Below are 13,205 nucleotides of genomic sequence, written 5' to 3' on the forward strand. Positions count from 1 at the left end.
TAGTAAATGCATAATTTAGTTGGATTTTGTTAGGTGATTGAAATGATGAAATTAATAAAACAAGCTAGAATGCAATGAATTAGGCGCAGTTGAGAAATGGGTTGCCAGCGAAACAGTATCTAAGTTAGTACTGGTCTGATTTAGTATATAGCTTTGCGTTGGTATATGGTGGGAAATATTATGTTATGGAAGGGTCTAGCCTTCTAGCTAGGAAAGAGCTGTTTAATGATCATGTGTTCTTCTTTAAGCTACGTTACAACACTTGTAAGTTGTAATCCCCGTCCCTTACAGAATCAGACTATTATATGAACACATAAATGACACTGAGTAGATTTGATTTGGTCATCTGACATATACATGCAGTACATGCATTATATCGATTAGGGATTTTTTTGACTTCGGTATGATATGTATGCCAATCATATATCATACTTCTTATTTATTAGATCATGTTTACAATCCATATCATTAATAAAATAGACACTATATTATGAGGTGAAGGAAATACCTTATATAAATCTAAACTTGTAGTACAAGGAAAAAAAAGAACGCTCCCTACATTAAAAAGGGTTTTTGCTTGCAAAATCTTTTCTTTTATTCTTATGCATACTTGTATGGCTATAATCAAAGCTTACTTTTATGGACCAAAAAAAGTGTACTTTAAGTTACAAGGAACTAATATAAGAATATGATGATGATTAGTAATAATTCATTCAATTATTATAGTAATGTTTAAAGGATAGGTAATAATATAATCAATTTTCCACCTAGACTTTGGTGTCAATACAGACAATAACTCACATACTCACGTTATTCAATTATAGTTTCTTTCTGTTTCTTCGGTCCCTCGTTCAGTACACATTTTGTTTTCAATTAGGGTTCATATTAAAACTTACCACTAAATTAGATTCTTTGATTATAATTTCAAACTCCTCGTGCAGATGCCCTTGTAATTTTTCAATTATATTATTGTTTTGTTGGTCTAAAATTTTTAATCAAATTTAGGACTTAATCTAAAAAAAATTATAGTACTTAATCGGATTTAATTAAGGGCGGTGCCTAAAACCTACATGCTACGAAGCTTCGTATCTAGCAGCAGAATCATGATTAGAAGATATCTGTTACTCTAACAACATTACTTAATTACAGATTATGAATATTGTATTGGCAAGTTTTGTTGTTAATCTTTAAATCCTATCAATGTCTTAAAAGAATAGCCAAATTGGACTGTTATTAATCTTCTAATAGTACTGAATACATTCATTTATAGTCCACAAATTATGGGAACGTACATCCAGGTACAATTATATGTTATCTTAATTTGAGCACTCTTTTTTAAGTAAATATGTTATCGTTGGTCTTTCTCAACTACTTTTATGAGTAAGTAAACTCATTAAAAGAAACTTCGCAAAATTTTGATATGGTTACAATTATGCTCTAATGCAGGTTGTATTAAGTCAATTAAGATAATAATTAACCCACATTGGCCACTACATGTGAGTAAGGATAAGTTCATCATACCACGAAGAAAAAAAAGAGAGTTTAACTAAGTCGTAGCGCAATGAGTTACTCCATCTGTAACCAATTAAGTTTAGGATGAAACTATATTGACCTGTATATGCATGGCCGAGCTCAAAAACACAAGGGTTTTACCTATTTACAAAGTCGATACATGCTTGGAACATAATTCATCTTTACATTTTATACAACTAATTAAACTATTGAACTTTAATGAAAATCTGGTCTTCGTTAATGTAGTACATAAAGTATAAACTACATGCAAGTGATGCAACTGTTCATCAACTTGCATGCATGGTTTGAATCTCCACGATCTCAAATTAAATAAACATTAAAGTGTAAATAATTAACAACTTTTACAACGTAATTATCGCCCGTGCTTATGAATTAATCACATCGTTAATTAACAAATCCTCGTGCAATCTAATTGAAAACATAAACAAATTGCATAAACTATGGAATTAAGCAGGGTAAAGTACCATAGGATTGTACTTGCTACGCGGTAAAGTGGTCCTAAATTAGCAGCAAAGAAGTGGTCCAAAAATAGCAGGGCATTACTATTATTATTGCCAAGGCCGAGTATCTACTTCTATGATGATTCTATAATAACATAAAAATGTAACCATTAAATTCTAAACGTATAATGCAATTTTTATCAAAAGAAACAAAAGAATAAGGCTAAAATTTGCATATATTTACTGCAAATTACAGTAGATAATCATGTGATTTCCACGTAAAATGATTGTTAAGTGCTATAAAATAAAGCAAATACTCGGTTTTGAATTATTTTCACATCCAGATCTGAATTTTTCTTTTTGGATGGTAGTTCTAAACTGTTAATGCATTAGATTGGCATATTTGGATGCTAAAATGTGGATGAACTAAATAAACAAGTGAAAATAATTCAAAAAATTAGGAAAAAAACCATAACAATGAACAATATGACTCCATAATTTACTATAAGATGTTTTTTGAGTCTTGGAACTTTGGACGACACTCTTATTTTACTAATAATAATTACGAGTTTTTTGTTTTTCAAAATCTAAATTTGACCGAATTAAACTTTTTTGACTTAGAAAAAAGATATAATGACAATTAAAATGTTACATGCACGACAAATCTTGTTAAGACAAGAGTGTCGAATGCCCTAACACTAAACATTTTTGCACTAGCTTAGTCTGCCACACTATGTATCAATTGCAAGTTTGCAACATTAAGATTATGTTGGCCTTTGCATCTCATGCATCATCTGTTTCGTCTCTTCAATCAACTTAACTTTAATTTTTCACAAATACCCTTTTTTAATCACTAGAATTGTAGCTCAAAAAGATAACTTGTCACATTAGTAGAACAACATTTATAAACATTTCTCAAAAAGTATTTGCTTACTACTTACTTCATTATTATTGTTATTGTATTACGAAATTATTGATAATAGATGCTAAATTCGTCACTATTCTTATTAATATCGTGATATATAGCAATAAGATGGTTTTACAAAAATCTTCTCTTTAATCATCATGGTCTAACACCAAAGTAGGTGATGTTATATCATTAGCAACTTAAACATTATCTACATTGTTGTTTACATCATAAACAAGGCTGTCCTCTCTAATTAATCATTGTACCTAATTCTCTAATTAATTTCAGCCTATTTTAAATTACACTTTAATTTAATTTCTCTATCCTTTAAAATGCAGTCTTAAGCTAGCTAAAATAAATAAAATAAATCGTTAGGATCGGCGCAACTCAGCCAATATTCGCGATTAATCGTAATGGGTCATGTTGTGTGGGCCACCCAACATGTTTCGCCAACTTAATTAAATCATAAACTTAATTAGCAAAAACAGAGCACCCCTTTGTTTGTGTTCTAAAGTAATTATATGATCATGTGTTAGCCCCTTAAACTATGACAATATATAAATTTAATTAAAGATGGGTTTATTTCAGTTTATAATATAAGTTCAGCTGTGAGTTTCAAGGCTTGTCTTATCTAGTCAACTTCATTTATTCTACTCTAAAACTATATAATATATTTTTATATTATACAATTATACAGTGGTGTTATATTTTAGAGTTTTACCTTGCTTGAGCTGCCTTGATTAGGAAATAGTGTAAGATTTGATTCATAATCTCTGCATATCAAAAGAAAAGGCTGTATTTTGGGTAAGACGGCTATCTATTATGCTTATATATCTTGAGATATTTGCATTTAATTTTGAAAATGTTTCTCCACATTTAAATTATTTACAATAGCTTAGTATTGATTTGTAAATTATGATTTTTTAACGGAAGAGTTTAATTACCGAGATTAACCTTTTATTTTTTAGCTGTCTCATAATAAGTTATTGCAAATCTTTTTTATCGACTTCTTTGTAGTTGCGTAATATAGAGCATGCTAGCTTGTTGATAAGATAGTCAGGTTGAACCAACATTATATTGATATGCACATGGAGGACTATGCTCTTATCTCTATAGGCATGTGTGATGCACGTGCTAGCCTGGTGCCATATAGATACGATTCTCTATTTCTAGCTTCGAGTTATGCATGAATAACCCGAATTACAGATCACACATATAACTTTATTCATTCTCAATCTCATGGAGAATAATTTTTTTTTTTTTTTTTAAATCAGCTTGGGTAATGCAAGTTATTTTTTGACCTAAAAACATATTAGACAAAGTTTTACACTGGTACCTTAAAAGATAAAAACGTAGCACATACTATAACATTAAAAAGTTAATTACTATTGCTTTACAACAAGGTTAATCAGAGATTAAATTTAATTTGAAGCATGACGGCCAAGTGGTAGTACTCCCCTTAAGTAAGCTTCCTAATCACCTAATTATGGTAGTTAAAAACTTCAACAACAAGGACAATAATCACATTATTAGAAGCATAAATTAACCAAATATTATTATATAAAAATATAATCATATCATACAATTAGATCATATTATATTATTATAATATAAGGTTGGTCCTCTTATATAATAACCCTCTCAAACCCCCACTTTTGAAACTCTCTTCATCACCACTTTCCACATCAAAATATTCAAAGCTCCCCCCAAAAAACACCTTCAAATAAATTTTGTTTGATCATCCAAAAATATTTAAATTTTTGATTAAAAAAAAAAAAAATGGGAAATAGTTTAAGGTGTTGTTTGGCTTGTGTACTACCTTGTGGTGCACTCGACTTGATCCGAATAGTTCATCTAAACGGGTACGTAGAAGAGATCACAAGGGCCGGTGTAACGGCTGGTGAAATTCTTCAAGATTATCCAAACCATGTCTTAAGCAAACCTTGTTCACAAGGTAATATGGTTAGGAAAATCATGATTTTATCCTCCGATTCTGAGCTTAAACGCGGTAGCATCTATTTCTTGCTACCGGATTCCTCTTTACCTTCTAAAAACCCTAATTCGTCTAAGAAAAACAAGGTTAAGAGTATTACTCACGATCAAAAACTCAATGATCAGGAGCTTAGTAAGTCCAAGAGTAACGATAACGATAATGATAACGATAATGATAATAAAGTTTTGAGTATAGATTTGTCGAAATTAGAAGGTGATCATGAAAATATTAGCAATGTGGTAGTCTGTGAAACAAATTTGAAGATTAAATCTAAATCTGGGAAGCATCAAAGGAGAAGAAGCAGCAGGGGTAAAAGTGGTATTTGGCAACCTCATTTGGAAATTATTACTGAAGATTTGTGATTTTTTTTTTCTTTAAATATATATTAAATTAAAATTTTATTCTCTCTAAAACTCCTTTATTTGAGATTTGCAATTATACGCAAATTTCAAAGCCTTTCTTTTTTTCCTTGTCAAAAATTTCAAGGTGTTGAGGATGGAGTTATATAATTTATTGTGGATACATTACATTACATTTTGGTTTAATTTTTCTCCGAGTGCTTTGTAATATTGGCAGCTTCGGATTTATTATTGTACAAGTACGGAGTAATTCTTAAAGAGAGCTCAAAATATTTGAGCATACCAAAAGTTGAAAAATACAAAGAACTTTGGATTTTATTCTTGATTTTTTCAGAGTTAATTAATTGTGTTTTATCTATAATGTCAGATAACTTAAGTCGGTCTCACTTGAACATAAGATTCAATAACCCTTTGTCGATAGGAAAAAAAAGAAAATCAATTCAAAATTATCATTGATAAAACATCAAACGACACTTACAGTTTATTGTCATATTTAAAATTGTACGCGACTTCTTTATGCTAATATCTATTTTCAAAGTCAAATGAAATATCTAAATAAATTTCACATGAATAATTTTAATTTTTTTGGTGGATCTATCTTAACTTGAATAAATGCTTTGAATCTCAGTTTTATGTCTCTTTCCATTTCTCCATCTTCCATTGTTTTTCCATTAAAAATATCTATCTTCATTATTCAACCCGTGATTGGATGTTTAACGTACACAAGGCAAAGACAGCTATTTTTGCAATATAGTATTTTATACGTAATTCAATTCGGTTGTGACAATACATTGTAACTGAAACTTTAAATGCTCATTTTAATTTCTTACTCTAATTTTTTTTTTAGTCAACATAATGTTTAATTAATTTAACAATGCAAACACACAAAATTAGCCAAATCCAGCCATTGTTGACATTAGGCATAATAATTATGCACCTACCTTAGCTGGCTTTTGATTCCCACTGCACCCAACTTTTGAGTCATATACTCATATTCACTACAATTTTAATTTAGGTGGTTTAAAGTACTCGTACTAATAAAATTATGTGCACTCAAATACATACATTATAATAATATTATTAATTATTATTTGTTATAATTTATATTTAGTCTCCAAATGATCGAGTAAATGTTGTCATGCCAATAACTGAAATTACAAGGAGCAAATAATATTAAGGTACAATTAGAATTAGGTGTACACGAGATCAAAGTCGACATCGTTAATCAAGCTAAGAATAATAATTTCTTCTTTTACAACACAAATGCGAAGTAATTTAAAAGAGACTATATGTCAGCAAAATTGGACGACGATATTGTTGTAGTAGTGATAGTACAAAATATTGTAGTCCATATGTCATATTTGATTTCGCTTATATCTTATATCATTTATCCTTCTTTGACTTTCCTATTATGTTGTTAAAAAAAATACATATAATAGTACAGTACAAGTGAATATCAACAAAGTGTTGGTTTCACTTGCTAAGTTTCCTTACATTAGATTTTAGAGGTCATAGGTTTGAATAATTTTACCCAGTGAGGGTGTTTAGGATAGGGATGGGATTCCCTTAGCATGCATCCCCTTTACTCTCAAGTCTCGAGTGCTTGATCGGTAAATACCGATCTTATCTGAACTTATTAACCCATTAGAACTTATTTTAGTTATAAATTAAACTTGGGTAGCTCTGATTAACCCTTATCACAACTTATTCGAACTAATTTTTGTTTAACTTATCTTATCTGAACTTATTAGCCCTGAAATAAGTGGAAATAAGAAAACCGTAAAGGGTTAGAAGTGTGAGTGAATGTTGTTGTGTATAAATGTCAACATAATCATGCATGAATATAAATTCCTCCATGAAAGCATTTGAATTTTGTGCTAATAAGCCTCGGCACGAACTCTTAAACCCGCTCCGTACTTGTGTTTTGAAAATAATAAAGTTCTCAAATCACATGATCCAAAATTTATGTATATTCATTTCTCCTTATATTTTTTGGGATGGTCAAAATATAAATCTTGGTAGGATCAATTAGGTGCTAATGATAAAGTTAATAATAATTAATCATGCTAGTAATCAGATTACATGCATGAATACATGGATATTTTTTATGATCATCAAAATTGTTAATTACTCCGTACAGATATTACTGAGGAGATAATTGTGGTAGATGTGTAACATAACTCAGGAGTTTGTCTTCATCATTGCTTCCAATTTTGTGTGCCATATATTACATTTCTTCCACATTATTATTATAATTAATAATCAAATTAAGTAATTAATCATCAAGTTGAATAATACAAAAAATGTTACTAGTATTATGATGTAATGATGCACAAAATGCACATAATACATGATACTACCTTTACATGTAAACGTGTGAAAGATCTATCTATGAATTTTATCCAGCTCAAGTCATGGTCGAGTGCCTTGCATTTCCCTCCTGGACTGTAGTTGTATAATTTCTTGGAAGCTTAAGTGTACCCAATACTCTAGTTTGACAATCGATTAACTATCGACCTTGTTAATTTATTTGGATTAACGTGTTGTTAAGTTGCCTGTAATTTCCATCACTCATTATCTTTGTTAAGGTACAGTCTTAGAGTGGTACCCAAAGTTGAGATTATCATATTATTGTCATAATATGACTCTTTGTATGTACCAAAAAGAAAAAAAAAATTGATGTTTGATAAAATTAGATTGGTTGTTAGTAAATCATATACAATTAGACATGCATGCATGCTCTAATAATAATTTTGCTTAATAATTTTAATTTTGCTTGAATAGTCACTCATCAAGCATATTTAGAAGCTGTTTGACTAGACGTAAAAGCCAAATACTAATCTAGAAGGCATGCAAACCCCTAATAAGTAACTAATAAGATTACTAAATAATTAATGCCAATAATTTGAAGATAAGAGATCGAGATGCTAAAGTTTTGAATTAGTCATATGGAAAGTTTGAAACAATGGGTTAATATGATTGAGATAGTATTATTATTGATTATAAAGATGAAATTATTAAGTATCCTGCTAACGAACGCATTCGGGGCGTTGGATAAACATTTAAAATAATACCTAAAGTGGTATTATTTTGGAAATGCATGACAAAATCTCGTGTCAATCGGTGTAATTAATGTTCATTTTAATTTAATCTTTCTACTTTTAGGTAGCTTATTCAAAGCTCCCGAGACGTTCGTTAGCTTTTGCCAATTATTAATTAGCATAAATAATTAAATTTCATTTTTGAAATGTATAAAATAAATACTTTATATTTTTTGGCAGGTATATATTATATAAAATGAAGTTAAATAAAAACACAAAAAGTAGTTAAATAACGACAAGTCGAAGGTATGATGTAATGCCAAACAAGCTGGCAAATCCTTTAATGGAAGTGAGGCTTCACATGGATTCAAGCTTCCAGCTTGCTCGCTCACTCTCAGTCTCTCTCCTCCACATATTTTCATAAATAATAATAATGTTTTTGGCAATCATTTATTTATATATCTACTCTATCTTCATTCCCTAAATCACAACTTCGAAAGTCTATTGCTTTTACCACTTTTACAGATCATATATATGTTCACTTGTCAAAACTTGTTAAATCAATTATGTCAACTATCACTGCAAAAAAAACTAAATGTCTAAATTAATCCACTCTATGAAATACACATCATGATGCATCTAAGATTTATGTATTAGATTAGCAAATAAAATAAATACATACATAAGAAGGACAACAAGATGTAAATTGCTTGAAGGTTAAGATGTTGCATTTTGCAAAGCATTTGAATTTTGTGTTGGCAAAAACTTTTTTAAAATTTGAAAAGTAATTATAAGTTTCAATTGACATGATCCAAAATTCATTCGTATTCTTCAATTTTCGAGTTTTTTTTTTCTAAATATGAAATAAAGAAAACGATATAATATCAGTAAAAAAAAAAATTACAGAGTAATAGGTTTTTAACAAAAAAATAAGTTCACCTGGATCAATAACATTTAACACATCTAATAGTTTAGCAAATGTACGTGAAACTCTAGAATAATAATACAAGTATATTTCACACTTCCTTCCATATAATTACTTTAATGGATTACAAAATATTTAACAAATAAATTCCAAATAAAGAAAGAAGGCAACAAATAGCTTAGAAACTTTACCAAAGCAACAAATTAAATAGCTTATTACAATTAATAACATTTACCTCTACAAGACTACAAAGTTGATATAGATGATCTTTCGATGACAAATCTAGGGTTGAATATATAGAGAATGTTGATCAATATAATCTTCAAGAAAATAAAGTTATGAAGAGTTTGTCATGAAGAATTTGCTCATATTAACTTCTACATGTAATTTTCATGTTTAGACATAAGAATACTCTGTACTAACCAAACCGTGGTACGGTGTAATGATTAATTAAATAAGAAGTATCATCAGCTCATACCTGAAAGATTATACCAAAAACTTTGATACATATGTATATGTACAAGTATCAAAATAAAATTACTAGCACTCAACTATTACTATATTTATAGCCTTTAGATAACCATTGCTTTTGTCGTTGTAACACTAAGATTGATGTCTTGCCAGGAAAATCTGGTGCGGCGAGGATATCTCCAAGGATACCAAGTTCTTGTACTTCACTCCATTGTTGTAAACCAGAAAGTTGAGGACTTTCTGGATTGTGTGATCTTCCTACAATGATAAGGTCAAAGTCTTCTGCAATAGACCTTAACATTTTTGCTGTTTGTGAACCATCATGGACTACTTGCTCTGAGTAGTTGAATTGTTGTTTGATCTCTTTGTACTGTTGGATATCCGAAATTGTCGTGGAATCAAGCTCGCTAAGCTCGATCTCATCTTTGGAAGCAACTAGTCGAATGACAAGCACCCATACCATTGGTCCAGAGGCCATGCGCTTAGCATATGCTACCGCCTCTTGATCATCTACTCCTCCTATGAAAATCACTGCTGCTGAGAACTGATTCTGCTCAGGTTGGGATTGTACAACTACTGAGGTCATGTTTGAGGACTCAAATGTAGGGAGCTTCAATGTTCCTTTATTAATGAAGATCCCTACAGAGCATGGGGCTCGTTCAAGCATGCTGTTGTTAAGGGTTCTCTGCCCATAATCCTCAAACTCGACAGATCCATCGAGAGTACTTAGCTTTCTATGGAAGGGTAAGATGATAAGTGATGCTAAATTATTAAGTGCGAGTGTGCATATATCATCATGCATTGCTTTAGGTGGGGTGACTGTTGTAAAGAAGTGTATAAAGAGGTCTTTCATGTTAGCTCTTTGAATCAATGAGTTAAAAGCTGAAATCATATCTTCAGAGTAAGACATGTTTTCTGATGAATTTCCCTCCTGTAAGTCATGAGATATAAATATGGGTTGTGCTCTTCCAACTAGCTTTATAAGGTGTAAAACATCTACAATCATGTTGTTCGTGGCTTGGTTAGAAAGAGTGAGTAGATGAACAAATGCAGGCACATCATCTGGCTTCGAAATGCAAGTAAGGATGCGGAGATGAGCTTCAAGGTTGCAACTCACAATATCTCTGTTCTGATATCCTGCATACTTCCTTAGAGGTTGATAAAGGCGCTTAACTATAATGGGTATAACAATTGCAACAATTATTGTGACAACCATTAAAAAGGCGCATGTTGATATTCTAATTAGCTGCCAAAAGTAGAAAATACCTCAAGTTAGGATTGAATATATAATATTTGAAGAAAAATGATTACTTACAATAAGTTACGTACCTTAGAATCAATAAACATGTTAAAGATCCCAATTTCGACAATCCCTTTGGAAGACATAATGGCAGCGAGTGCCAAGGCATCTGAGATTTCCATGCGATAGTACAACCCACATGCAAGGCATATAACGATCTTTGTAGCGAAACCAGACAAAGTGACAAGGATTACACCATGAATGACTTTGTCATGAAAGTTAACTTTGAACACATTGGCCCTCATGGTAGACATTGTTATGAAAAAGGGCTGAAGAATTCCCGAGACAAAGGTGTCAAATTTACCAACTATAGCTGATCCTAGAGGCGGTCCATCAGGTACCGCCGCTCCTACAACCCAACAACCGATTATCACAAACTCCCCACTAATATTTGTTATAAGACCTCCTAACAACATCAACAAAAATACAGGAATCAAGTAAGTATCCTTAACGGGTTTTCCTTTAGGGGTCTTTTTTATTATTTTTTTCATCCATGGTCGAAGCATGAATACTACAATGAGGACAAACACAAAAAGGCCAATAACACGACGTCCAACATATAGAAGAACTTCATGTGTCTCCTCTTTTTGAAGAAGATCTACAGTATTAAGTATTCGTTTCAAGGCTAATGTGTGAGCAATGCCTGCAATCTCACCAACAATCCCACAAGACAAAGCTAATCTACCTAGTTCAGAGTTAAGAAGCTTCAAATCACTAAGAAGAACAGCAATGACAGGAAATGTAGACAATGCTAATACTGATGCACTAGCTGAAAGTTCGCTCAGTTGCTTCTGATCACTGACTACTCGAATAAATCCACCATACCAAGCCGCAACTGTTAAGCTCACAACACCTGTGAGAGTGGGAACTAGTAGTCCGATTATTATAGGTTTTTTGCCAGTTTTCATGATGATAGTAAAATCTGTTTTAACTGAGATAATGAATATAGAAAAACTAAAACCCAACATAGATATACACTTCCATACTTCATTACTTGCCAAGGGAAATATGAGTTCATGAGCTTCCTTCAGTGGCTTAATATGAGTTGTGCATATCTCCGGCGTTAAGACAACACCTGCCTATATATCACCATAAGATAGTATATGATCATCATCCGTGCAAACACTAATACAACAAGAAGTAGTAAATTAAAAATAATCAGGTTTGAACGGTCTCAAGGTATTTCTTATGATTAACATACATAATAATGGCTCCAACTCCCCCCCCCCCTTTAATCTAGCTAGCTAATTATGCTACCTTATAGGTCAAGCTAATCATCTTAGTACATTCACGTTTATATCATAGAGGCCTATAATCGTAAGGAAATTCATCTACTTGAACATGAGGGGTTAAAGAAATTTCACAACAAAATCTATCCAAAAGTCACGAATTTATTCATAGAAAATTAAATAAATTGTATATAACTAGTATACACACGATGTCACAATAATATGGTAAATGAATCCGAGAGCATACCATTAATTGTGAAGCAAGAGGAGGAAGGCCAAAACGCTTGAATGAGCTATGATGTATGGCTTGAGTTAGACAATAGACAACCAACATTTGAATTAGCAACATTATAGTAGGGAATTCCACCAAATGTGCTCTAGGGTACCATGGTGGTACTTTAAGGCAAACCGGTGACAACCATGTTGCATTCCATTCTCTCATGATGTCTTTGTTAGAAAACTGATAAAACTCAAATAATGTTAGGCTCAGGATTACTGGTAGAAGTACTTAATATAAAGGTTGAGCGCGAGCCTTGTTTTAGGTTCCTCTCTCAGGATATTTACATACAAGGCATGCTCATGCATAATGTTTTTAACCCAATTAGTAGCCTCCTCCCTTCCCACCCCGAATGCAAACCGGGGCGGGACCCTAGGCAATTAGGGTAGCCTCACTAAGCTATATATCTCTCTCAATTTTCTTTCTAATAATTTATTACAATTTGTAATTTTGCAATCTCTTTGACGAAAATCTTCTTTCTCTATGAATGAAAGAGCTACCGAATAAGAGGATTGTGGAAAAGAGAGAAAGGAGGATGACAATAAAAAAAAACAAACAAGAGAATCCAAAGGAAAAATGTAAAATAGATTAGTAAATACAGCTTGGACATAAAGTTGTTGGCCTTTATATAAAGTTTTCTAAACTTAGGTTCTATAAACAATACCATATGTATGGTAGATAAATCCATAGAAAAAAATTGAGATCATAACATATGATTTATCTTTCTAAT

General features: G+C 31.5%; 2 protein-coding genes across 2 annotated transcripts; one reads left to right on the top strand and one right to left on the bottom strand.

The window, feature by feature from the left end:
- Positions 1-4,552: 4,552 nt before the first annotated feature.
- On the top strand, positions 4,553-5,548 carry LOC145571540 (uncharacterized). The gene has a single exon (XM_081630576.1). It carries the CDS (start codon positions 4,660-4,662, stop codon positions 5,233-5,235), a length of 576 nt encoding a protein of 191 aa, XP_081486702.1. The 5' UTR covers positions 4,553-4,659; the 3' UTR covers positions 5,236-5,548.
- A 4,197-nt stretch (positions 5,549-9,745) lies between these two features.
- Positions 9,746-12,640, bottom strand: LOC145572759 (cation/H(+) antiporter 11-like). The gene is made up of 3 exons (XM_081631728.1): positions 12,446-12,640; positions 10,999-12,048; positions 9,746-10,915 (listed from the first exon to the last, which is right to left on the bottom strand). Exons 1-3 carry the CDS (start codon positions 12,638-12,640, stop codon positions 9,746-9,748), a joined length of 2,415 nt encoding a protein of 804 aa, XP_081487854.1.
- Positions 12,641-13,205: the final 565 nt, after the last annotated feature.

This window comes from Chenopodium album, chromosome 12 (genome assembly GCF_948465745.1).
Source record: "Chenopodium album chromosome 12, dcCheAlbu1.1, whole genome shotgun sequence".
Classification (NCBI taxonomy): Eukaryota; Viridiplantae; Streptophyta; class Magnoliopsida; order Caryophyllales; family Amaranthaceae; genus Chenopodium; species Chenopodium album.

What these genes read in the sequence shown, in the direction of transcription:
- LOC145571540 (XM_081630576.1), top strand. Translation starts at nt 4,660, where the DNA reads ATGGGAAATAGTTTAAGGTGTTGTTTGGCTTGTGTACTACCTTGTGGT.
- LOC145572759 (XM_081631728.1), bottom strand. Translation starts at nt 12,640, where the DNA reads ATGAGAGAATGGAATGCAACATGGTTGTCACCGGTTTGCCTTAAAGTA. An exon ending in CTCTTGCTTCACAATTAATG is followed by an intron (nt 12,049 to 12,445) that starts GTATGCTCTCGG and finishes GGTGATATATAG; the next exon opens with GCAGGTGTTGTCTTAACGCC. An exon ending in ACATGTTTATTGATTCTAAG is followed by an intron (nt 10,916 to 10,998) that starts GTACGTAACTTA and finishes TACTTTTGGCAG; the next exon opens with CTAATTAGAATATCAACATG.